The sequence below is a fragment of the Podarcis tiliguerta genome (genome assembly GCF_965153285.1).
Source record: "Podarcis tiliguerta genome assembly, chromosome: 14".
Classification (NCBI taxonomy): domain Eukaryota; kingdom Metazoa; phylum Chordata; class Lepidosauria; order Squamata; family Lacertidae; genus Podarcis; species Podarcis tiliguerta.
The window spans coordinates 28,917,284-28,940,279 of NC_139547.1; the positions used below are offsets into that span (position 1 = coordinate 28,917,284).

General features: G+C 46.1%; 1 protein-coding gene across 2 annotated transcripts in view; it reads right to left on the minus strand.

Annotated features, from left to right (window-relative positions):
• PDPK1 (3-phosphoinositide dependent protein kinase 1) overlaps positions 1-22,266 on the minus strand; it is a 41,801-nt gene extending 19,535 nt beyond the window's left edge. Inside the window, exons 1-14 of one of the 2 annotated variants that reach the window (XM_083412674.1) lie at positions 21,533-22,266; positions 17,388-17,642; positions 16,543-16,585; positions 16,194-16,331; positions 14,792-14,936; positions 13,943-14,040; positions 13,407-13,482; positions 12,049-12,117; positions 11,803-11,899; positions 10,749-10,922; positions 8,499-8,722; positions 7,965-8,022; positions 6,702-6,854; positions 2,677-6,225 (exon numbers count right to left, since the gene is read on the minus strand). In XM_083412674.1, coding sequence (XP_083268800.1) covers positions 6,118-6,225; positions 6,702-6,854; positions 7,965-8,022; positions 8,499-8,722; positions 10,749-10,922; positions 11,803-11,899; positions 12,049-12,117; positions 13,407-13,482; positions 13,943-14,040; positions 14,792-14,936; positions 16,194-16,331; positions 16,543-16,585; positions 17,388-17,642; positions 21,533-21,556 — 1,662 coding nt within the window. In that variant the 5' untranslated portion in view covers positions 21,557-22,266 and the 3' untranslated portion in view covers positions 2,677-6,117. Of the gene's footprint in view, positions 1-2,676; positions 6,226-6,701; positions 6,855-7,964; positions 8,023-8,498; positions 8,723-10,748; positions 10,923-11,802; positions 11,900-12,048; positions 12,118-13,406; positions 13,483-13,942; positions 14,041-14,791; positions 14,937-16,193; positions 16,332-16,542; positions 16,586-17,387; positions 17,643-21,532 lie in introns of those variants that run through there. The other variant, XM_083412676.1, reaches the window with a different exon arrangement.
• Positions 22,267-22,996: the final 730 nt, after the last annotated feature.

Below are 22,996 nucleotides of genomic sequence, written 5' to 3' on the forward strand. Positions count from 1 at the left end.
AGGGGCGGAGGCGCAGATTAACTCTTTGCCTGCCGGCCGCTTTTACCATCTAACCTCCGCCTCGCCTGGTCTCCTCTTCTTCCGCGCCGATGGAGGACGGGGGGGGGGGGGGAGCTCTATGTCTGCTAGGAGACCGTTCGCGCAGGAAGCGCTGTGCTCTCCCTGCCTGAGTTTGCGGGCGAAGCGGGGGGCATGTCAATACCCAATCTATGCCCACATTTATTTAGTTAAATTGAATTTCTGTACCACTCTTCATTTTAGGCTTACAGGGCAGTTTATAGCACAAAAGCACGCAACATAGCAGTAACCAAAAAACAATAGCACCCCCCCCCCCCAAAAAAAAAAATTTTAAAAACCTTGGATCAATCAGCCAAAGGCCTGGGAGAAGAAGAATGTTTTTGCCTGGCACCTACTAATCTGTAATTGTTATTTACTGAAGTTTTCACCCTGGTCCAGCACGGGGATACTGTAGATAGTTTTCACTCAGGTCCACATATGCAAATAAGGGATTGAAAGTGACATTCAGTGATTGGATAGATACAGAAAGTAGTTACGGTTGCCTTGTAGTGGAGCTCTATATAAGCAGGCTGGCTGAACCCTTCCGTTCAGTTCTGTTCTGGCCTGTGAATAAACAAGAGCTGTTTGAAGAATCGCTGTGTCATTCAAATCGCTGATATGTTCACCCACAACTTAACAGTATTGAAGGCACAAAACATAAAGGGGGAGCCTCTGCAGAAAAGGCCTGTTCTCATGTTGCCACCTTCTGGGCCTCTCACAAAGGAGGGACACGAAGGGCCTCAGTTCATATCAGAAGTTCATACCCTTGAGGTCCTGAGTAGTTTTTAAGGCTCTATAGGTCAAAACCATCACTTTGAATTGGGCCTGGAAACTTACTGGTAGTTGGGAAAGGATCAGTGTTATATGCTCAAGCATATTGTCCTGGTGAACAACCTGACTCCTGAATTCTGTGCCCACTGACATTTTTGAACCATCTTTGCAGTAATCTAACCTAGAGATTACCAGAGCATAATCAACTGAACTTAGGCTATTCCTGTCCAGACAGAGGTGCAGCTGGGCCACCAGTCTAAGCTGATGGTTAGAGCATGGTGCTGCTAATGCCAAGGTCCTGGGATTGATCCTCATATGGGACACCTACATATTCCAGCATTGCAGGGGGTCGGACTAGATTATCCTCAGGGTCCCTTCCAACTCTACAATTCTGTAATTCTAAGGCACTCTGTGCAACTGAGACCACTTGAACCTCAAGTGACAGCAATGGATCTAGAAGCACCCTCAAATTGTGCATCAGCTCCTTTACAGGGAGTTAAACACGCTCAAGAGCAGGCAACCTCCCATCCATCTGGTCCAGGGAACTGCCCACTAACAGTGCCTCAGTCTTATCGGGATAAAGCTTCAGTTTGTTGGCTCTCATCCAGGCCATTACCAAGGCATGACAACAATGCAGCACATCCACTGCCTCACCTGCAGATGTAAAGGAATACAGCTGTGTGTCCTCCACATATTGCTGATAGCATACTCCGAAACTCCAGATAACCCCTCAGCTGCTTCATGTAGCATGGGGGATAAAATCGAACCCTGAGGAACCCCGCACTGAAGGCTCCACAGAGCCGAAGAGCACTCCCCAAGCATCACCCTCTGGAAATGATCATGCAGAAAGCGGTGCCAACCACCAGTAACTTGGGCAGCCACTCCAGGAGAATACCATGGCTGATAGCATTGAAAGCTGCAGACAGGAGAAAGAAGAGGCACATTTCCTCTCTCTTCTGACAGAAATCATCATACATGGCCACTAAAGCAGTTTTTGTGCCAAAGTTGGGCCTAAACCCCAAATGAAATGGATCTGGATCACATTGCCTGGACTGGCTTGGGGCTTCACGGTTAGCAGAATAACACATGGCAGGTGTTTTGCTGCCAGGGTGGGTGGAAATGTCCTCTGTTGGGGGGATATAGCCCTGCCTGCATCCTCATGAATACACTGATCTGATGTTGGCCATTACAGCCCTCATTTCTTTGAAAGGATAGCCTTAATCCTAAAGAGCATTTAAAATACCTTTGTGGGGGGGAGTAATGTTTGACACTGCAAGCCTTACTCTAATGCAGCATAATGGGGCCTGTGTGTTCTTTTCCCACTCAGGACCCAGGAACCACTTCTGGGCCACAATATGACAATACATGGCCCTCACACAAAAAAGGGGCTGGGAACTGGAGACTGGCCTGCTTCCACCTACCCAGCTCCTGAAAAATAAGTGAATGATGCAAGCCAAGGTGGATTGTGGGACATGGAGAGAGAGAGAGAGTCTACCAATCCATTGCCAGATTGATACAGGAAGACATGGAGGATCCACCAGTATTTTGCTTTAAAGATGGATCAACTTTTTTCTTCAGCAGTTTCCATACTGGCAATATGTAATGCAGATAGGGGAATTCAGAAGTTTTGAACCATGGAATATGCAATGTTTACTTATCTAAACCTAAATTTGCTTTGCTATTTTGGGAACGTGAATGAAGCGCAGATATGTTTTATTCAAACATGCAATACAAATGCTGTGTGTTAGAGATGAAACTGCAAGCTGCTGCATCTTAAGTTATACAACTCTTAGGTTTTCCACTTAGAAAGAAATGAAGAAATAAAAAAGTTGAAACTTGAAACAATCACCATAATAAACAGGAGGGTTTTATTATCTGGGATTAGAAACAGTATGCAGACATAAGCATCATCATGCAGCAACAGAAGGAACTCAATTTTTAAGAGGAAAAAGCTCAGAAATAAATACCCCTATAATGTAACTATGAAGTAGCAATAAAACTGGATATTGTTACAACTTTTACTATTGGAGAGTTCAGCTTGATCACCACTTAAAAGTATGTGCACTCCTATGCACACTTACCTGGGAGTAGGTCCCATAGACTCAGTGGGATTTGCTTCTAAGTACCATGCATACCAAAAGGTTGCAATTGCTTATAATAATTGTAGACAAGAATTAGCTATCCCAAGCTAATTTATATCACTACCCCATGAAATAATTCATCACTGAATATACTAACCTAGGTCTCATGTTTATTTCTATAACCAGAATTAATGCCTGAAAAACCCAGAGCTTCCCATTTGGAACTTTCACTTTGAGCTTCATGGACTTCAGAAACAAGTTTGCATAAACTGAAACAAGCTTTTCACACATTAGTTTGCTCCTTAATTGATGGGAAGCTTCCAAACAATTCTAGTTCTTTCACAATGCAGAAGATGGGTGAATCTGAGGCAAGTGAGAAGCAGAGTCAGAGGCTGGGTTTGGGGCACAAAAGGTTTGTGCCAGCATTTTACAAGTTAGCAGACCCAGCTTGTCTTCCTGGACCAAATACCTGATGGTGTTGTCTATGTGGTAATTCGAACAGAACTTTCCCAAAACACTCAGCCTTATGTGTGGTTTATTTATATACACTTGATTGTAAAAACAACAACCACAACCACCCCTCAAAGCAGTTTAGAAATCCAGTCAAATGCAGCAGCAAAATGCTACCTGCCTCCCAAGGTCTAATATTTGCAGCAGTGTGAACTGTGACAAACACGGCTTTTAAGACTATTGCACTTGTCCTGAAAGTGGCTGAAGAGAGATGATTTAGTTGAGAGCAAGAGTATGGAGAGTGCTGTTAACTAGATACCTCAACCCTAGTCCAGACTTGAATTATATTATCACCTATTCTAAAGGTGTCCACTCAGCCACCTGAACCAGCATTTCCGCTCTCTTGCCTTTCGAAGCTTCAGATCTGCTGTGAAAGTGAGATGACGGGATCTCTTTTCCCTTCTGTGCTCCTCCTGTCTGTTCCCCCTTGGTCCAAACTGACTCTTCCCCTTTAGTGCTATTGTTCTTATAGTCCTCCCCCTGGCTCTTCTCAAGGCTGGGAGAGACTGCTTGACAGGAAGAGATGGGACACCATTTTTAATGGGGCAGAGATGCTTCCTCTTAATCCAAGTAAATAGCAGGATGCAGCCAGCAAATTTAGGCAAGCCAAGCAGAAAAATGTGTCCTCTGGTGCAGTCGCAGAGCAGTTCTGCCAACATAATAGTGTCGCTGGACATTTCTTACTAGAAAGACTCCTTGAATCATTAGAGAGATGAACTGTGCAGAACAATTATCATCCATGGGAGAAGTCAAATCTGCGTGTGTCATCATTTTCCAGAGAGGAGCTTCCCAGCACCTCTCCTGAGACAATCTAACACAGTTGTGGGTGATGCTAAGTTGCCACTTGCTTTCACCCAATGGGATTCAGTTTTACCAAGGGGTGGGGGGAAGGAAGAAAAACAACCAGCATGACTGACAGCTGTTGGAAGGGGATTCTCACTGCCAAAAGCACTTCTACTTGGCTCCACTACTTCTGGTGGCTTGTTAAGAGTCATGGTTGCATTGCCTGGCTACAGGAAAATAATAAATCCATGGTTCCATGTGATGGCTATTGCAGACAGTGTGCATGTATGAACAAACACGTGGGTGTGTCAAAGCTTTACAGGAAAAATGGTCCAACTTGTAGACAGAACTAGAGATAACAGTAGACCAGCCTCATCTGCTCCAGAAGTGCTATTCACCTTGTGCTGGTGGAACTTTGAAAAGAGCGGATTCTCTTCTTTCCAGCAACAACCAGACACTCTCCACTTCCAAGTATACTCCTGACTTTAAGGGCAAGAGAAACCCTCACCTTCAAAATGGAACCTAAATCTGACACCTCTTGCTCAGCACTAGTGAAATATTCTCTCTTACCGTACAAGTGAAAAGTGAACAGAAGTGGTACCAGTACTTTTGGGGGGTGAGGAAGAGAACTGGTGTCTGGGCAAGAACCTGTTCCCCTCCCTGCAAAAAAGCTTAGGCTACCCAGATATCAGAGCACACCATAGAGAAAGGATGCTTGCAGTGAGAAAGCAATATCTTTGCTATGTTACAAGAAATGTTTGACCATAACAGTTTAATAGGAAAAGGACAAAAGAACGATATGAAACATTTGATAGATATGACTCAAGTACCATACACTTCCCCTCCTTTGTATCAACATTTTTACATAAACACAACAATTAGTCTGATTAGTGGAGGGGCTTAAATATATTTAAATCATGTAAAATATTTTCAAAGTTGCTAAAAGGTCTGACGCTTTGCCATTGAACAAGACAGGAATATATTTGTACACCTCATTATACAAAGAGACAACAAATCAAGTCATCAGTTGTACAACCGCGCTTCTCTCCCCAGGCACAACAGGCCAGCCCCCTGCAGTGCTCCACCCTGGAAAGAACCAGCTTGCTCCCCCTCCCCCTCTTCGGAAAAGGTGAAGAGTCTATTTACTACATCAATACAGCTTGGTACTAACTAGGCAACCTCTCAGTTAGTATTAGTTAAAAGCATGCTGGTAACTTTAATGCTCCTTAGTTCAACATGTAAATGCATCAAATTAAAATTCCATGTTTAAAATTGTATGAAATTTGATTTCCAGGATTAAGTGCCACATTCAAATTTTCCCTCTCTTACCACCTGTGCCGGAGTGTATCTATCTGCAAAACATGCAATTAGAAGTACCATCCATGGAGAATCCTGCAACTGGACACGGCCTGAAGGGTTCGGCAAGGGCCTCCATCCGCTTGCAGCAGCGGTTACAAGTGCTGGATACCAACTAGAGACCAACTAGAAGGGAGGAAGTGGCAGCAGAAACAATGGTGGCCTCTCACACGGAGATGTTTCAAAGCTCCCTGACGAAACACAGTTGCATGATAAAATCGGAAAGTCACAGTAATAATCCCGCCCCACATGATCTGGGCTGTGCGCGTGCCTTGGCTTAACTCATCTACACTGAAGTCAGCAGTTTGCAGCAGAAGCCAAGGGAGTCTCTCACGGCAGCAAAGAGAGCTGTGCAAGTGTGTGTGTGTTTGGAAGCCTCAACAGAAGCACAAAAGCAAGCAAAGCGACCCTGAATTCCATTGGTTGGGCTTTTCCTTAGAGAAGGAACTAGTTTTGGCCCTGGAGATGGATGTAGGCTGGGCTGGGAGGAGTCCTCAGGCTGGGAGCATGTGGCGCTCTAGCAGCAAGGAGGGAGGCAGGGCACTGGGGGGGGGCAGTCTCATTTCGCAGTGTTCTGGTGGTATATGTGTCGCCAAACCTCGTGTATCTTTTTGCACCATTTATGAGCGTTCCCACTTGGGTCCATCAGGTAGTATGTCCTGTTAGGCTACAAGTAAACAAAGGTTTAGTGCCTACTCATTCCTGCAGAAAGAACCTAACTAAGCTGACCAAGGCCAGCAGGCAATGCATGGGCTTGGATCTCCCCTCCCTCCCCTGGGGATGAAGGCTGCACACAGCACTTTGTACATCAGAAGTCTCCCACTGTAAAAACCAGACAATGGGCAGGAGCTATTAAAAGGCAGGGGTGGTTGTGGGAGCCAACTCTGGCCTGAGAAGGTACAAGAGTCATCAGTGTGTGGAGCTGCGTCACTGGGGAGCTGCTACTTCAGGAAGTTCTAGATCCATTTTTCAAAAAAGGGGAAGGATCCCACAGCCAATTAAAAATACTCTGGTTTCTCAACACCTCCAGTACCTCCCAGGAAGCACTGGCAGCTGAATGGGCCCTGCTAATACCACACCTGCAAGAGCCCACAGAACAGGACAGGTGAAGTCAGAACTTGTCAGCAGGAAGGGGTCACTTACTGTGTGAACAAAGAAGGTCTTGAAGTTCTTGGCTTCCGGCCGGAGTTCCAGCGACCAAGGGATTTCTCCTTTCAGAATTTTGTTGACAGGGTCCACATAGTACAAGTGTGGCCCTTCAGTGAGCAGCAGCTGACGCCTGCGAGCAAAGAGCCCCTGCAGAGGAGGACACAACACTTAGAGCTAAGATAGCGCTGCAGGCCAGCAGCTTCAAAGAAAGGGTCAAGAAAGGCAGGATTCTAGCACCATCACAGGATACTGCTTAGGACTCAACGCTCTTGTTATAGAGCACAAAGGGATCAATCACAGCATCTTCTGAGCAGCTAGTTTCCTCTGCCTCTCTGCCATTACCACATGCAGCACAACCAGCTCACAGGACGAGGAAGGGGAAGTACGTATTATATTTTTTGCCTTTCCTGCAACAGTCTCCAAACCAAATTTCGCACAAATGATTAAAGGTCTTCAAAGCTCCAACGCTCTCCTTCCCCGAGACCCTCATTCCCTATGTCAGCAGGGGAACTGTCATCATGGGGGTGGGACCTCCCTGAAGACCCCATCCAACACACTCTCTGCCTCTTTTGCCGTTGCCAGGTCTGGGAACCAACTTATTCCTGGAGCTCACTGTACTCTAGATACACCCACAACTTCTGCCCAGTGGGGAGATAGTCAAATATATGGCAGGCTCTGCAAAACACTAGAAGGCCTCCCTCCCTCCCTGCTGGTTTTTATTTATTTTTTTAGTTATGTATTTTTTGCTCTATAAGACTCACTTTTTCCTTCCTAAAAAGTAAGGGGAAATGTGTGTGCGTCTTATGGAGCGGATGCAGGCTGTGCAGCTATCCCAGAAGCCAGAACAGCAAGAGGGATTGCTGCTTTCACTGCGTAGCGATCCCTCTTGCTCTTCTGGCTTCTGAGATACAGAATAATTTTTTTCCTTGGTTTTCCTCCTGCAAAAACTAGGTGCGTCTTATGGTCTGGTGCGTCTTATAGAGCGAAAAATACGGTACCTAATTACCAACCCCCTGGTACACATGGAAGAGCATACAAATAAAATTATGAAATGTGGAGGTCAAGGAGAACAAACAGGGTTACACTCCCCACCACAAACTACTACATTTAGATAATCTGCTTTTGGTTTCTCTTAGCATATGTTTCTTTCCCCTCCACTACTCTGCAGGTTTTTTTATTTCATATCCCCAAGTACTTTAGACTCACAAGTACAATCATTTAGAGAATGAATCCGAGGCACAGGATAAGGTGACTTACCTTCCGTTTGTCAACTGGACCCATTTTCAGTATTAGATTATTTTCTACAAACTGGTGCCTGAGAAGAAAACATCACCTTGTGTTATTTCCACCAATCCATCATTCATTGCCAAGCCATCCACTTACAGACTTTTAGAGACAGAGTGTCAGTAAGAGGAGGAAAAGTAGCCAGCAGGCAGATGGGCGCTCCCTGCTAAGGGCATTGTGCTCAGCATGCAGAGGAAAAAGGTCTCTAGCAGGACTTTTATGGGACTGTCAGCTCTGGGTCAGATCCCATGGCAGAAATTGGCTGCATTTCTAAGCTCTGGCCAATTCAAATGGTCCTTTTCCCCTCTTTTCTAAAGCCCAAGATTCTGCCACCCTCCATTGTTAGTGAGGTGCAAGAGTGATGAAGCTGAACTTTATTTGTGGAGCAAGATGTCACTCAAGAGAGGGGGAGGGAGGGGGAGAGAAAGCAAGTGCAAGCACATGCGCGCACACACATTTGCATAAGCCACTCTATGGGGGAAAAACCCCACACCCCGCAGTGCTTACCAGGGATTTCCACCAGCCTGCTTTGCCAAGAGTAACCTTTTCTCCTTTTCAGAGAACTGGAGGTCCAGCTCAAAGGAATTGCTGTCGAGGTTGTGAATGTATTGCTCTATGTTGTTGCTGCTGCCTGAGGTTTGTGGGGTGGACGTCTCCGGGGAAGACAAGGACTGAGAAGAGGCAGAGCCAGACACTTGCAGGCAGCCAAACTGACTCAGGAGATTGTCATACTATCAAAACAAGAAATATAGTTTTCAGAATAAATGGGGGGAAAGTATGTGGCATCTTACCCTTTTCTTCTGACCAATATTTCTGCCAACATAATATCCAAGTTGTCTTCAAGAGTGAATCCAGTAACATTAATGGGCCTAAATTAGATGTGCCAATGAATGTGACTAACAATGGATATAACCAATGTTATATTATTTATTTATTATTCTGCATGCTCTCTTTAAATGCTACTAGTACATGTATTTACGCTGTATAAACACTGTAAGCCCATACTTTAGGAAAGCAACACATTTCATCTGTAAGAAAACAAACAGCTTCCAACATACGACTATATTTCCCCCCCCCCCAAAAAAAGTAAGTTAACTTTTTTGGGGGGGGGGGGTCTTATACACAGAGTGTTGCAATTATTTATTTATTAATTTAGGCTTTGAAATCGTCTTATACATGGGGCGTCTTATACACGGAAAAATATGGTAACTGTGTGGCCATCTTTTATTTTACTCAGTACATCACTTTTGCCATCAAGGCAAAATCCCACTCATTTTCTGGCCACTTCTGCTGTTAGTGATATTCTCCATTTCTTTGCTTAAAAACATTCTTGCTTCAATTCACAAATGGGACTAATTCCTTATGCTCTGTCTCATGAGGCTTCAACACAATTTAGTAAGGACAGGACCTAGAGAGGTTTCATAATCTATAGACTGTAAAATGCTTGATCTGCTTCCACTTTTTAATAATAGCATTAATAATAACCACCCCCCTTCTCCTGTTGACACTTCCAGCATATGTTTGTACTGGAATTTTTCTATTTTCCTTCCCAGTTATACTTAAGAAAATCAGTAGGCTTCCCAAGATTTTCACCGGAATGGTTTTACCTATATTCTGCAGCTATTTAACTAAATTTTATGGGTGATTTGCAAGTCATGAGGCCAATTTAAATCAAGAGGCTCCAGTAGAATGATTTCAATGGGTCTACTATTGAGTATGACACTGAGACACTGGATATCACTCTGCATCGTAATAAAGGGTTGTTTTACCTAATTTCTCCAAATCAGCTAATTTCCTCAGAGCAATCCTTACCCAAGCTGGGTAAGGCACAGTAGAGTGTGATGGGCAGCATTGCACATGTCAACTAGGACACATGTGGGGACAAGCAAACCCTTGCTCCACCCTACAATCCACCCTGAGACTGCTGACAGCAGTGGAGCCAGTTCAGTCCTCCCTCTCCAGAATACCCCATTTGGCAGGCAGCATGAGAAATTCAGTGGTGCTGGAGGAGTGCTGCTGAAGCCACTCTGAACAGCAGCAGGAGATCTCTGCCCTATCCTTCCATGCTACCCATGCTACGATACGGCAGATGAGGGACTTGGATTGCAGCCTCATTTCTTGATTCACTATCTACATAATTTGTTTTATTACCCATCTTACGTTAAGACACTCAAGTCAAGGGGGGTGTTGGATTCAAATTTCTCCTGATTTCTGAATGATCAATAGTCCTGCCTTGATTGATTAAATCTATGTATCAGAAAAATCCCCGTCTCCAAATTTTAAAGCCTCTATCTCTTTCACAAATTTCACCAGCGATCCCATATTTTTAACCCGCTGGAAACTAGAACATTTCCTTTTACTTGCTTCGTTTTATTATCTCCTCACAGTACATGCATGTATCACTCTTTAACCCTCCACTTGCATGCAGAAATTCTGTGAGAGAGGGAGGAAGCTGGGAAGGAGCTCTGCTTTCAGCTCAGTATCTGCTCTCACCCTCTGGTCATGTGAACTTTACAAGTGAAAGTGAGGGTGGCAAAGGAGCCAAGGATTAGACCGGAGCAAGAACTACAGGCCTATTTCTCCCTTGAAGGATGCAAGGGTATTGAAAAGACCTCTATGGAGCATGGTAGATCAAGATGGGCACGCCTACTGCGACTGCTGAGATGGATGGAGAAGGATGTGAGGCACTCACAAGGGCAAACTGCCTTTCAGGAACCTTTGATCTCCCCTGGCATCAGTATCAAAGCCTGCACTTACATTTCCATAGCAATCCTCATCATCTTCTGACATTGCGGGCAAATATGCAGTGAGCTTGGGTGGTGTCTGAAGATGCAGATTCTCCCAGGTGATGGAGTCGAAAAAGGGGTGGGCCTTCAAGGGCTCATATCCTCCCATTTCTTCACAGCCTAACCTCTTGGTAGCATCTTGGACCTGGTTAAGTGAAGACACAGTTACATTTTCCCTGGAAAGACTCAGGGGGCGTCTCTGGCTCCACTCCCTGTCATTTCAGATCTTGGTGACTCAGGCAGTCCACCTCTGTGGACAATCTGTTAATATGGGACCTTTGATGTACCTAGTAGAAGCGAGACTCCAGGAAGGAGGAGGACAATTGAGATTTCTTCTCCAGGCACCCCTTCATGGTGATTCACAAGGGGCTTTTGCAATAACCCGTGAAACAAAGGCTTGTATAGGTTTAACTGGCATAAAGCAACAGGACAGAGAGCATCTCAAGAAACTGGTCATGAAGTCAACTTGTTTTGCTCCACTTCCTGGAGCAAGTGGGAGGCAAGTGGCCAATTAAAAGAGAAAAGAGATGGAAGGCAGGAAGGAAAGGAATGCTGGTTGCAGGCCTTGAGGCTGACATCTGTATCATATGGTTCTTGTGGTGATAAAACCTTGAACACCAACTGACTGAAAGGTTTCAGCTAGTTTGGGAACAAAGCTAACAGTCTAGTTCCATGAAGAGAGGGAAAGTAGGGGAGCCTTAGCTGGAAATTAATACCTCAACACAAGGTATAGAGGAGTATATCTGTGGGTCGGGGTGAGGCTGGGAAGCGAAAGGGCAGAAAACCCCATGGGAAGGCGGTGGGGACTAAGAAACAAGGCCCTGAAGATGCTTTGTGGAAAAGCAGGAGGGACAGGGAACAAGTCAAAGGGGTAACAGTTGGGGGGGGGGGGGGACTCTGAAGCCTAGAGGGCCAAAACACCGGCTGGGGTAGAACAGCAGCAATGAGTACCACATTTTGTGCAAGTTATCTGACTGGAGGCTTCTAGCATGCACTGGAAACTTTTGACAATACAATTCATTTACCAAAAGCTTTTCTACGAGATCTTTTGCCTTCGGAAAGAACTTCTCTGGGAATTCATACTCCAATTTGATTATCTTCTGGAATATGAGATATTCATTTCTGCAAAAAGGATGGGGAAAAGTATAGTTACATCTATGCAAACATTTCCTATAAGTCAACTTCAAGGTTGAAACTATACTATCCTATGGGTACACGGGCAAACACTAACTTGGTGGGAAGTCTGGCACTGGTGTGCTCCAAAGTCTTACCCGGCTCTGAATGGTGGTAATCCTGCTACAAGCTGGTATACGATGCAGCCAAGAGCCCACAGATCCGAACTGCATCATGAAGACAGGCAAAAAGATGAGAAGGCAAAGCAGAAGAGTTAGCACTGTGGGCATATCCAATGTCACCATCTCCTAGTTCAGGCACCCACAACAAAAGCATACAACATATTCCCTTTCAGGCAGAGCTGCAAATTCCCCTGGAGTATCACTCTAATTTACTTGGAATGCCTGGTAAAGGCACCTTGAAGAAAAGGTGTTTATCCCTGGGCGTTTCCCAAGGATCTGATGCAGAAGCTGCCACTGTGCACTTCCGGAACCAGATCTACGTATTTCCTCATCTTGGGTTAGGCTCCCACAGGAAGGATGGAAACAGCAGAAGAGAGACTTCAGCAAGGTCCCAATAGGGCTGAGTGATATCAGCTTTTCAAAAACGCAGTGTATCGCAAGCCAAACATAGCAGTTTGGTGACATACTGCGATGCTGAAAAAACAAGATGCATTGTCCTCTCCCCGCAAAACACTGGGTGAAACTGCCCCAGCTCTCACCTCGAGCAGTTTCACCCAGACTCGTGGGTTAGGACAATGCAACTTGTCCTGGGGGCTCCTTTAACTGCTCAACTGAGGAAAGGGTAGCTACACACTCCTCAGCCAAGCAGTTTAAAGATGCATAGGGAGGAAACAGCTGTATTGGTGCCTCGCCAATAGAGCTTGTTTCTCCCTCTCCGTTGTATGAGGGCTGGGTGATATACTGATATATTGCCCGGGACTGGTATGGGGAGCAGACCGCGATGTCGGCTTCACTCAGTGGTATATCGCCGGTGAAACTGCCACTGCTCCCGAGTCCCTCTGTTAGCAGTGCCTGCTGGAGGAAGGACCAGTCCTGGGCAATATACTGATACATCGCCCAGGCCTAGGTCCCAATACAGCCCTTCGAAGATAATCCCAAGCTGAATAGGTGCTTAAAAAAATAAAAATAAATTAAATCGCCACAAAGAGCTTTCTAATTCTCTGTCTTGTTTAATGTACAAACCAAGTAAAGCGGCAAGAGATTGCAGCAAGAAAACATGATGACAATGCTTAGAACGTCTTGTCTCATGTTTTGCTGGTATGTTATGTTAAATCCAAGGGCTAATGAACTATTCGTGTTGCAGAAAAATAGACAAAAGCAATCCTAAGAGCCATTGTCATGCTGTTTAAAATGTTTCAGTGTTGATTAGGCACGAGGCACTGAGGCACAAGAATGGGGTACACCCTAATGGAAATAGGCCTCACCCATTTGCCTTGAAGATCTCTCTCTCTCAGTCATACAACCCCTCTACAAAGGCAACATATGTAACTCACCTTTTGCAGGCAGACTTCTCTGTTAACAGCTCTGGAGACACATACTGTGCTGTCCCAACAAAGGAGTTCGCCCGTGCTGAAGAAACCAAGATGCAAGTAAGCATTTAATCATTAAAAATGTCCTTACAAGGTCCTCATGAAGGCTTGGATGTGTTCATTTGGAAACAATGCTTTCATTTTTGTTGTGCAATTCAAATTTCATCAGCTTTTATTTAACTATATTTGTAGGCATCCAATATTACATAATGACTATTGTTTTTCAAACGCTCCCCGCCCCCTCAACACTAAGCATTACCAAGCAATATTTCACCCCATGGGCACCCCACTATCACCTGATTTCAGCTGCCCCATTTGAGTAACCCCGCAGGTTTCCTCTCTGATGTCATCTCCTGCGGTATAGCCATTTTGCCTTTACTCAGTAAAGAACCGTCATAAACCCCATTGAGACGTAGCATCGGATACTGTGGTCAGTTTTAAGGAATTTGAAACTGCAGAAAGTTGCTTTAGTCGTTGACAGGTTGAGAAATTGCACCCACCTCGCTTGCTGTCTGCAGACAATACTTTTGCTGTCCCAAAGTCTGTAATCTGAATGTGCATGTCTCCGCTGAGCAAAATGTTCTCTGGCTTCAGGTCCCTGCAAAAAGCACAGCTGGGAATGAGCCATGCATGCACAGAGTCATGCCCTCACCAACTATTTGTGTCCCCTGAGGAAATCCCCGAGTTGTCAATGTAATGCCCTAACCATGGAAAGCTGATTCTCCCCCAGGCTTCTAAAGTAACAGCAGCTATCTAGGAAATTAAGCCTGTCCATTGGCCCTTACTGTCTCTGCCTGTTCTGGTAGGTTTGAAGTAGATTCCTACCTGCTCCTCTGCCTGGTATTGGGAGCTGCTTCCCAAATGATTAGGAGGGGACTAGGCGGCAGGGGAACATGGAGCAAATCTGAATGTTAGATCATGCTGAGTTCTTCTCTTCTGCCTTCTACTGCAGGCAGGCAAACAGTACGGAAGAGGCGCTACATTTACTCTGCTAGCGACCTGGCAGAATGGGACGTTCCTCTCCTCTACAAAGAAAAAACCAAGGCAAAAGGCGACAGAGGGAGGGAAAGAAAGATTTCAACTGTTCAAAATCCCCATCCATTGCTGGATACTTTGTACTCAAAGGCAGCCAATGCCTTGTGCCAAATTAACTAGGCTGGTGTCACCACAGGTGAGGAATGCAGGAAAGCCAGGAAGTCTCAACAAAGGTACCTAAGACACTGCTTGCTTGCTTTGGAAACTTTTGAGTTTTGAGCCACCAGGAGAAATCTATCAGGAGGGCAACAAACGGTAACTATGACAACAGCAACAAGAACCAAGAATAGATGGATTTGAATTCATTACATTACCTGTGAATGATTCCCTTTCCGTGCAAGTACTCTAATGCAGACACAATTTCAGCAGTATAAAACCTAGTACATGTCTCATCAAATGAGCCAATCTTCCGGATGTATTTTAGAAGCTCTCCATTTTTGGCGTAGCTAAGACCAAAATCTGAATACTAAGTTAAGGATAATTTATACTGTGAATCTCTGGACCCTAAAACACAAAGGCAGATAATCTGAGGCAATGTTAGAAGGGATAGGTGGCGATGTGCTTGGAAAGAGAAGGCTGGACTCTGCACACAGCCAAAGATTTACCGTATTGGCCCGAATATAAGCCACACTTTTTCCCCAATTTCGGACCCTGAAAAGTTAAAAGTACGGCTTATATTGGTGATTTTTTTACCATATGCTGCTGAAAGCAGCTGGGGAGCGCATGTTTGGCGGCGGGCGGGGGGGGGGGGGAGTGGCGCACCTCCCAGCTAGTTGGCAGTGTGCGCTCCCTAGCTGCTTGATGGGGGGGGGGAGCGGCATGCCCACCTCCCAGCTGGTTGGCGGTGGGGGTGGAGCGTACGCACCACCAACCAGCAGGGAGGTGGGCACGCCACTGCCCCCCCAAGCAGCTAGGGAGCATGCGCAGCCTCCCAGCTGGTTGGTGGTGCACACACTCCCTAGCTGGTTAGCCTGCACATGTTCCCTAGCTGGTTAGCCTGCGCACGCCTCCCCCCCCCCACGCAGCTAGGGAGCACGCGTACCGCCAACCAGCTTCGAGGCAGGCACCCAGCTACCCAAGCCGGTGCTGGTGCTGGGCTCTGAGCGCGCTCCGTGCCTGCCTCCTGGCACTACCGCCCTGAACGGGGGGCAGCCGGCACCAGCACCTGCAAATAAACCTTGAATTTTAAGTGTGCAGCTTATATTCGGGCCAATATGGTGCAGCGGTTAACTTAGTCTCCAATCATTTTGGGACAAGGGGCACATTTAGAGATAAAAGAAACTTGTGGACACCACAGCATACACATTCAACAGAAGAAAAACTGGTGATATTCAGAAACAGCCCCATACACCTAAAAGGCAAAGCACAGACACCTAGAGACAAATAAAACACAGTAAAAACAACAACAAACCTCCTCCTACCACAAAAACTAGGCAATCTCATCAAACAAAAAATATCAATTAAAAAATAGAAAGTGGGAGAGGGAGGCTGAGTGGGGTGCCCTAATGCACTGTCATACCCATGGGGGGCCCAAGATTCGTCCTCTGCCAGGTTTACAAGAGTTAAGATTTTTCACATTTGTATCCTGCCTATGAATTCTGGTACAACTATTTGGAAAACATCATTGGGTTAGCAAATGAAGAAACATGGTTCTTTTTCCCACACACATTATCCCAACAAATTATCACCATGAAACATTTCCATCCAGAAGGATACAGAGCTTCTCATCATCCTGAAAGGTGAAGTAGAGATTGACAAAGAAAGGGTGATCCAGGCAAGACATGATATCTTTCTCCCTATTCACGCACGGCACCTTGCCCTCTTTTATGATGTGGCGCTTCTCCAGAATTTTAACTTTTAAAAAGACAAATAAGTTACAACACACTTGGGAAATACACAGTGAAGCTGCAAACTCATCTGCTCTGCTTGACTATGAAGCTACACTTAGAGAGCAGCTTCCCACAAAAGCAGCAGCAGGCATAACCTAGACTTCCTTTGGCTCCATTATGAGGACTGGGCATCATCCATCTAAAATCCACACCCTAATGAAGAAAGGGTTACTCACTGGCATATTCTCTGGAGGTAGACAATTCTCTGGCCAAGAAGACCTGTTAAATGGGAAATAAGAACTGCCTTATGTTTTGCATGCAACCAAGATCCCACAAAAGGTCTCCAACCTACTGAGGGGGTGAGTGGAAAAGGGGAATTCCGCCCATTGGAGCCCAGGGCCCCAAGGGACCATTGCTCTATCCACACCAGTTACATCAGCCAGTCTCATACACATTCCCAGCACTCCCTAAAGACAACATGTAGGAACTGTTCTGGGGGGTCTCCCAACTTCCTAGGGCAGATTATTTTCGGGGGTGGGGGTGGGTGAGTGGGAGTCACTGCACTGGCCTTTGCTAGTGTGCTTGGTTAGGTGAATCTGGTCCTATATGTCCAGAAGGGAAGGGGTAAACCATCATTTTGTAAGAAGTCATAAAATCCAGAAATCCTAAGGTACCCAAGAGGTTTTTTGTTTTTGATTTTTTTTGGGGGGGGGGGCAGCTATAGCAAGCAATGACACATCACAGGGGTGGAGAGTCAAAACCTGCCAATGCAACATGTGCACAACAGCAGGGGTTCAATGAGGACAGACAGAGGTGGTAACCTCATCTCACTAAAAGTCTGGTGTGAGACTGCAGGGGCCGCAAGAGGACAAAAAGTACCATAACAGCCAACAGCTGTGAACATTATTTCTCTGACCTCCTGCAGAGCCAAGCAGAACCTTCCTCCGGGCAAGCTGGTGGGCAAAGTGTTTTCCTTAGAGAATGCTGGGGGGGGGGGGGACTGTCTGAATGATACACAAAGGCCAAACGGCTGGCTTCTGCCATGACACTCCCAGAACCCACAGTTGCAGTAGATACTCACTGTTGAGAAAGACCCTTCGCCCAGAATCTTGACAAAGTTAAAGTCCTCTGGGCGTTTCTTTCGAGGCTGTGGAGGTTGCTGCAAGGATTTTTCACTCCCCCTTGGCTCAGCCGTTGTGCCCTCCATGCTCAGTCCCTGCCTGCTGCCACAGGGAGCAGCAACAGGTGAAGGGCTGGGATCTGCCTGGTTCCTCACCATTGATGGTGATGGGCAGGAACATAAAACCACGCTGGACTGGATTGGAACAGCATCGTACTGAAGGAAAGAGAAAGAATGTACATGATGCTGCAGCTTGCAATCTATTAGCCACACATCCCCGTATACAAGTTGGAAATATGCCAAAGTTCAGGAGTGCTGCTCCCCACAAAAAAGGGGGGGCTACAGGCACCTACTGGCGATCATGGCAACTATGCTACATTGCTGTGATTCCATAGATCAAGCATGTACAAAACACACAAAAATGGCCACCTCATGACCTGAATTTCAAGAGTCAAGAGTTGCCACTTTACTGCTTCACAAATAATTACTATTATTAATTATACACCCTTCACCCTAAGGTCCCAGCCTATACTTGAATCTATAAAAGCCAAAGTCTTTCAGATCACAGCAGGTCTTCAGAGATCTGAAGGCTAAAGGAATCCAACCCACAAAGTTCGGAAGCTGCCTGAAGAACTTGGTAAGTCTAACACACACATCCAATTAGCTAGAGAGAAACTGAAACAGTCTGAAACGATTTGGTGTTTTAATATTTGACACGCAAACCAGTGAAAAGAGCAGCTTACTCAAGTGAAATAATAATTCTGCAATTCATGGCTTTAAAATATCCTTACATAACCAAAGACACCATAGACTCAAGATAGGACCGTCTGCATGCAAAGCAGGTACACTACCTACTAACGTACAATTCCTCCACTATTTTATTACAATGTGCTTCTAGGACCTCTGGTCATTCTGTCATCTTACAGTAGAATAGTAGCCTCCAAACTACATTCTAATAATAATTATGAGAAACAGTAAATGTTTTTGACTGGAAGCTTAGCATATTGAGGACTGCTATGGTGAATGTATGGAATTGTGCTTCACTGATTGCTTGGTGCCTGTTTTTTCATAGAAACACAGGAAACTACTGAAACCAAGTCAGGCTAATTGGTCCATCTAATTCTGTATTGTTTACATTGAGAGGTATTCAAATATCCAAAGTCAAGCAGCTTCCCCATTTATATCAGGAAGCTTTTCATTATCAACAAGTTCAACTTTCAGACTTTCCTTTAGACTCTTAACTTTAAGGAAATTAAATGAATGATTAATTCTTTCCTTCCTTCAGTGTTGCTATTTCTTCAGGTGAGAGAGGTTTATAAGATGTCAAGACTCCTCAGAAAACCCAAGTTTCCACATCAGACTGGCTGAAACATTCCTATCCATTTGACATTGCCATTTCAATTTCCTCTGAACAGCTTATCAAGGTCTGCCATCTAGGTATGAATCCCGTTTCAGAGTAAAAATAGTGTTCCAGACTGAATAAATGAGCTAACTTGTAATGGGCCATGGCTTTAATGGCTGCCTTACTATGTCCCACTTGCTCTTGCCAATGCCAAAGAAAAGTACCCAGGCCAGGTATGCCTAGGCTTGAAAGTGTTATAAAAATCCTGCTGACACACATTGAATAGAAATACTATTGCCTAGATAACAGTTCCTCTACTTCTGTAGCTTATTACTTCTAACATGATTTTTAAAATGCACACACCCTTGTTACACTTACCCAGCAACTGAAATTTTATGCTGGTTTGAACCCCCACCTGAATTTTGAGTCCAGCCCATTATTTTCATTGTGTCAAAGGCTATATATCAGCAATAAACCACAGATAAAAAAGCATCAATATGGCATGAAGCTAACTGTTTTTAATTAACTAGAGTTGCTTTTATTAATCACTTCTGTTTTAACTGTTTTGTTTAGTTTTAAGAGGTTTAATGTGATTTTAATGGGATGATTATTTTATTATGCTTTATATTTAAAACAATTGTGTTCCAAGAGAAAATATACATAGTAGATAATTAAAAATAAACATAATAAATAAAGAACCTCCTGCTCTCTCAGGAGTCACAGCATGTGGTCGACTTGCCCAGGTAATGAGTTCTGTAGCCAGATAGATGGTATACAGTTCAGCAGCAGCTGCCACTGCATACATCCAGCCTTGAGAAGTCTAGGATCACCAGTGAAATGCAAGTTTGTTTTGTAGCAGAATGATAACATTTTGGCAAGTGCAGTATTTTATGCTCACAGCAAAGAGCAGGCAAACTGCCCCCTGATAATTACTTGCAAAGACATATATAATTCATGCCCTAGCAATATACAATGGAGCTTCTTCTTCAGTATGGAACTTAACAGTTTATGAACAGGGCCTACAAATTTCAAGGCAGAGCCATCCCTGGACTCAGAAGACCCACCATGTGGGATGCCATAATCCAAGAAGCTAAGACAGCCTTCCTCAACCTGATGCCCTTCTGATGCCTTGGACTATGATTTCAGCACAGCCATGCTGGGTGTTGCTAATGGGAATTGTAATAAAAATATGTGGAGGATATCAGGCTCAAGAAGTTTGATCTAGGATGGTGTTATATCTGCCTATCTCTGGGGAACACAGAATAAGCAAGTGTACACTGTTTGCACACAATACATGATGCTAGGCAGATGCACACACAAACTGCACAAGAAATCTGGAATCATTTTCACATTTAAGTCATTCTACAGTACTAAGAAAAGTCAAGTAAGCTGATGAAAGTGCAAAGGGCACAGGCACACCTGTGACACCTTGCTACACACCTGTTTGAACTCTGATGGTGGCATAAAGTCACACAATTCTGCAGAAAAGGCCATAAGTGTTATAGAACTTGTGGTTTGCATGTATAAAAATGCCAGGCTCTGTTCCATTCAACTACTGTTGCCCAGCTCCGGGAATTATTGGTTGGATGAGTCATTATTTGATTCAATACAATGTGGAGTCTTCTATGCCTCCTATGGCATAAGTACTCATGGCTGGCATTTGCATTTTTAATTCTGCTGATAACATGAGGTCATATGGAAACAACATCTACACTTCCTCAAGCACATGTGACATAATGTGAGGACTGGGTAGCCAGTTTTCACCAGCTGATATGTATTTGTAAGTAAGCGGGAATAGGTTGGAGTTGGTGCCACAGAAATGACACATGAACAGCATGACAGTGGCCAACTGTGTCAATGAAACTACTGGGAAGAACGGCAATTACTCAAGAACTTTAAATCAGGATGTGAAACAAATTTGAAGTAGAACAGGCTGAAAATGAAATCCTCTGACAACAAGCATCAAAAGCTACACATATATTGAAAAAATAAAGAATTTGCTCTACAGCAGCACCTCCTAAGGACTGAGCGTATTAGATCTCACCTCAGCTGTAAATCAACTGGGCATCCTTTGCATGACGTCTGCCTTACAGAATTGCTCCTTAACTAATTTATAAGAAGTTTCTTTGACCACTGGAAGATTCAGCTTTTCAATCCCTCAGGACTAGCAGGGCCCCCAAAACGGTGGGCTAAGGCGACACACTGCTCTATCGCTAATGCTAAGCCCGGAATGTAGCCGAAATCGCAACCTCCGTATCGCCCGCGACAGTCGGAGGCGCCAACACCCAATGCACACCGGAAGACGAGCTGCCCTCTCCGTTGCCGCCGGGGAAAGGAGGTGGAATTCCGAGGGCAAATGGGCGCGCCCCTCCCCGCCTAAGTGGGGCACTCACTTCACGGGGATCCCGCGCCGCTACGCAAAACAAGGCAGGCTCTAGCCGAGGCCTGCCTGCTTATCCAGGTAAGACGACGGGAGGCCAAACACCGGGCGGGGGGGGGGGGGTCAGGGCCCGGCCGGCTCCTCCGCAGCTTTCGCTTCCGTGCTGTAGCCTGGGCCCCGCCCCTCTCCGGCCAGGATCCCAGGCTGACCCCGAGGCGCCTGCAGAGCCCCTGGCCAAGGGGAGATCCGGGGTCGGGGAGCGGCGAACCCCACCTTCCCTCCGCCAGAGGTCCCGCTCGCGCCGCGGCCTCCCGGAAGGCAGCGCAGGCCAAGCGGCCGCTCCTCTCCTCCCCTCTTCCCCGCCGGCTCCCGCGCGGAGCTTACCAGGGGGCTGCCGGTGCTGGCCATGGGCGCGGGCTGCTCGTCCGTCTGCCCGCCCTCCGAGCGAGCGAACGACTCGGCCGCGCTCCAACCAGAGAGTCCGACCCAATGGGACGCCCGCGTCCTCCGTGAATGACGTCGGCCACAACAATGCCCTCTTCCGCTAGGGGAGGGCGGGACTTCCGCCCGCCTCCCTTCAGCACTGGATGGGCGCCGAGGCACTCAGCCACGTCTCGTCGGCTCACGCGAGACTGTCTTGCGCTTGCGCCAAAGAAGCCGGGCGGAGGGCGGGGGGCGAGTAGAAAGAGGAGCAGGTCAGCTGACCAGCCGGCTCCGCGGGAAGCGGGAGTGAAGCAATGCGCCACGCCCACTCGCTTTACCCACAACACCTCTGCTTCGCCTCCAACCGCCGTTTCCCGTGATGCACCACTCCCCTCTTTCGACGGTGGCAAACCGGTACGGTAGAGAGGCTGCCTGGGGACGCCTCCCGCGGAGGACCCGGAGCCAGCTGGCCTGTGGCTTCCTTCCTCCCATTGGCTCGTCTGGAGGTCGGGAAGCCGGAGGGCGGCGAAGAGGCTTTCAGGCCCGGGACTCGACTTCTCCGTCTGCTCTCCTCCTGCCTCAGCAGCGATGAGACTCTCCTGCTGCTGTCGCTGTAGCTGTTCTTATGCTCACAAAGATAGTGCAAGAGCGCCCGAGTCCACCACCCTTCAATATATATTCTCAGGGCTACTTGCACCAATAGAAAGCATCAGATATAACAAGATATTTATGTCATCACCTCATTCCACAAAGATCTCATTGCTATTTATATCATTACAAGAAAAGTATACAGCAGAGGTTTCCAAACATTTCATGTTGGTGACACACTTTTTAGACATGCATCATTTTGCAACACAGTCATTCAGTTTTACTAGCAAACCGGAGGTTAAACTATCCCCTTTCCAGCCCCGGGAGCAGCGCGGGGACTGTTTGTGCAACACACACACTGCAGCCGACACACGTGTTTGGAAAGCTGGTAAACAATACATACCAACTGAAGACAATCATGTAAGGTATTGAAAATTTAAAACAACAAAACAGCCTTGACATAACAGTTCAGCAAACACCACCTGCCAGCAGCAGAAGAGAGACCTCAACCATCAAATGTCTGGGAATCAAGAACAGTCGTGGTCTGGCAACCCCTCCCAAAATGGTAGTGGTAGTGCCAAGTGGGTCTCCTTGGGAGGGGCACTCCTGAAAATATCCTTTCTCCTGTACTGGAGGGGGAACTCTGAAGAGAAGAGCCCAGCTGTCAAATTAGATATATGATCCATCTAGCCCAGTCTCCTGTGTTCACAAAAGCCAATCGGATGCCCCAAAGCAAAGCTCTCAAGCAGGACCCTGGTGTACCAGCCCACCTGCAGTTTCTAGCAGCTGGTGCTATTCAGAAGCATACACCCACTGGTCATCCCAGCAGTGATCCAA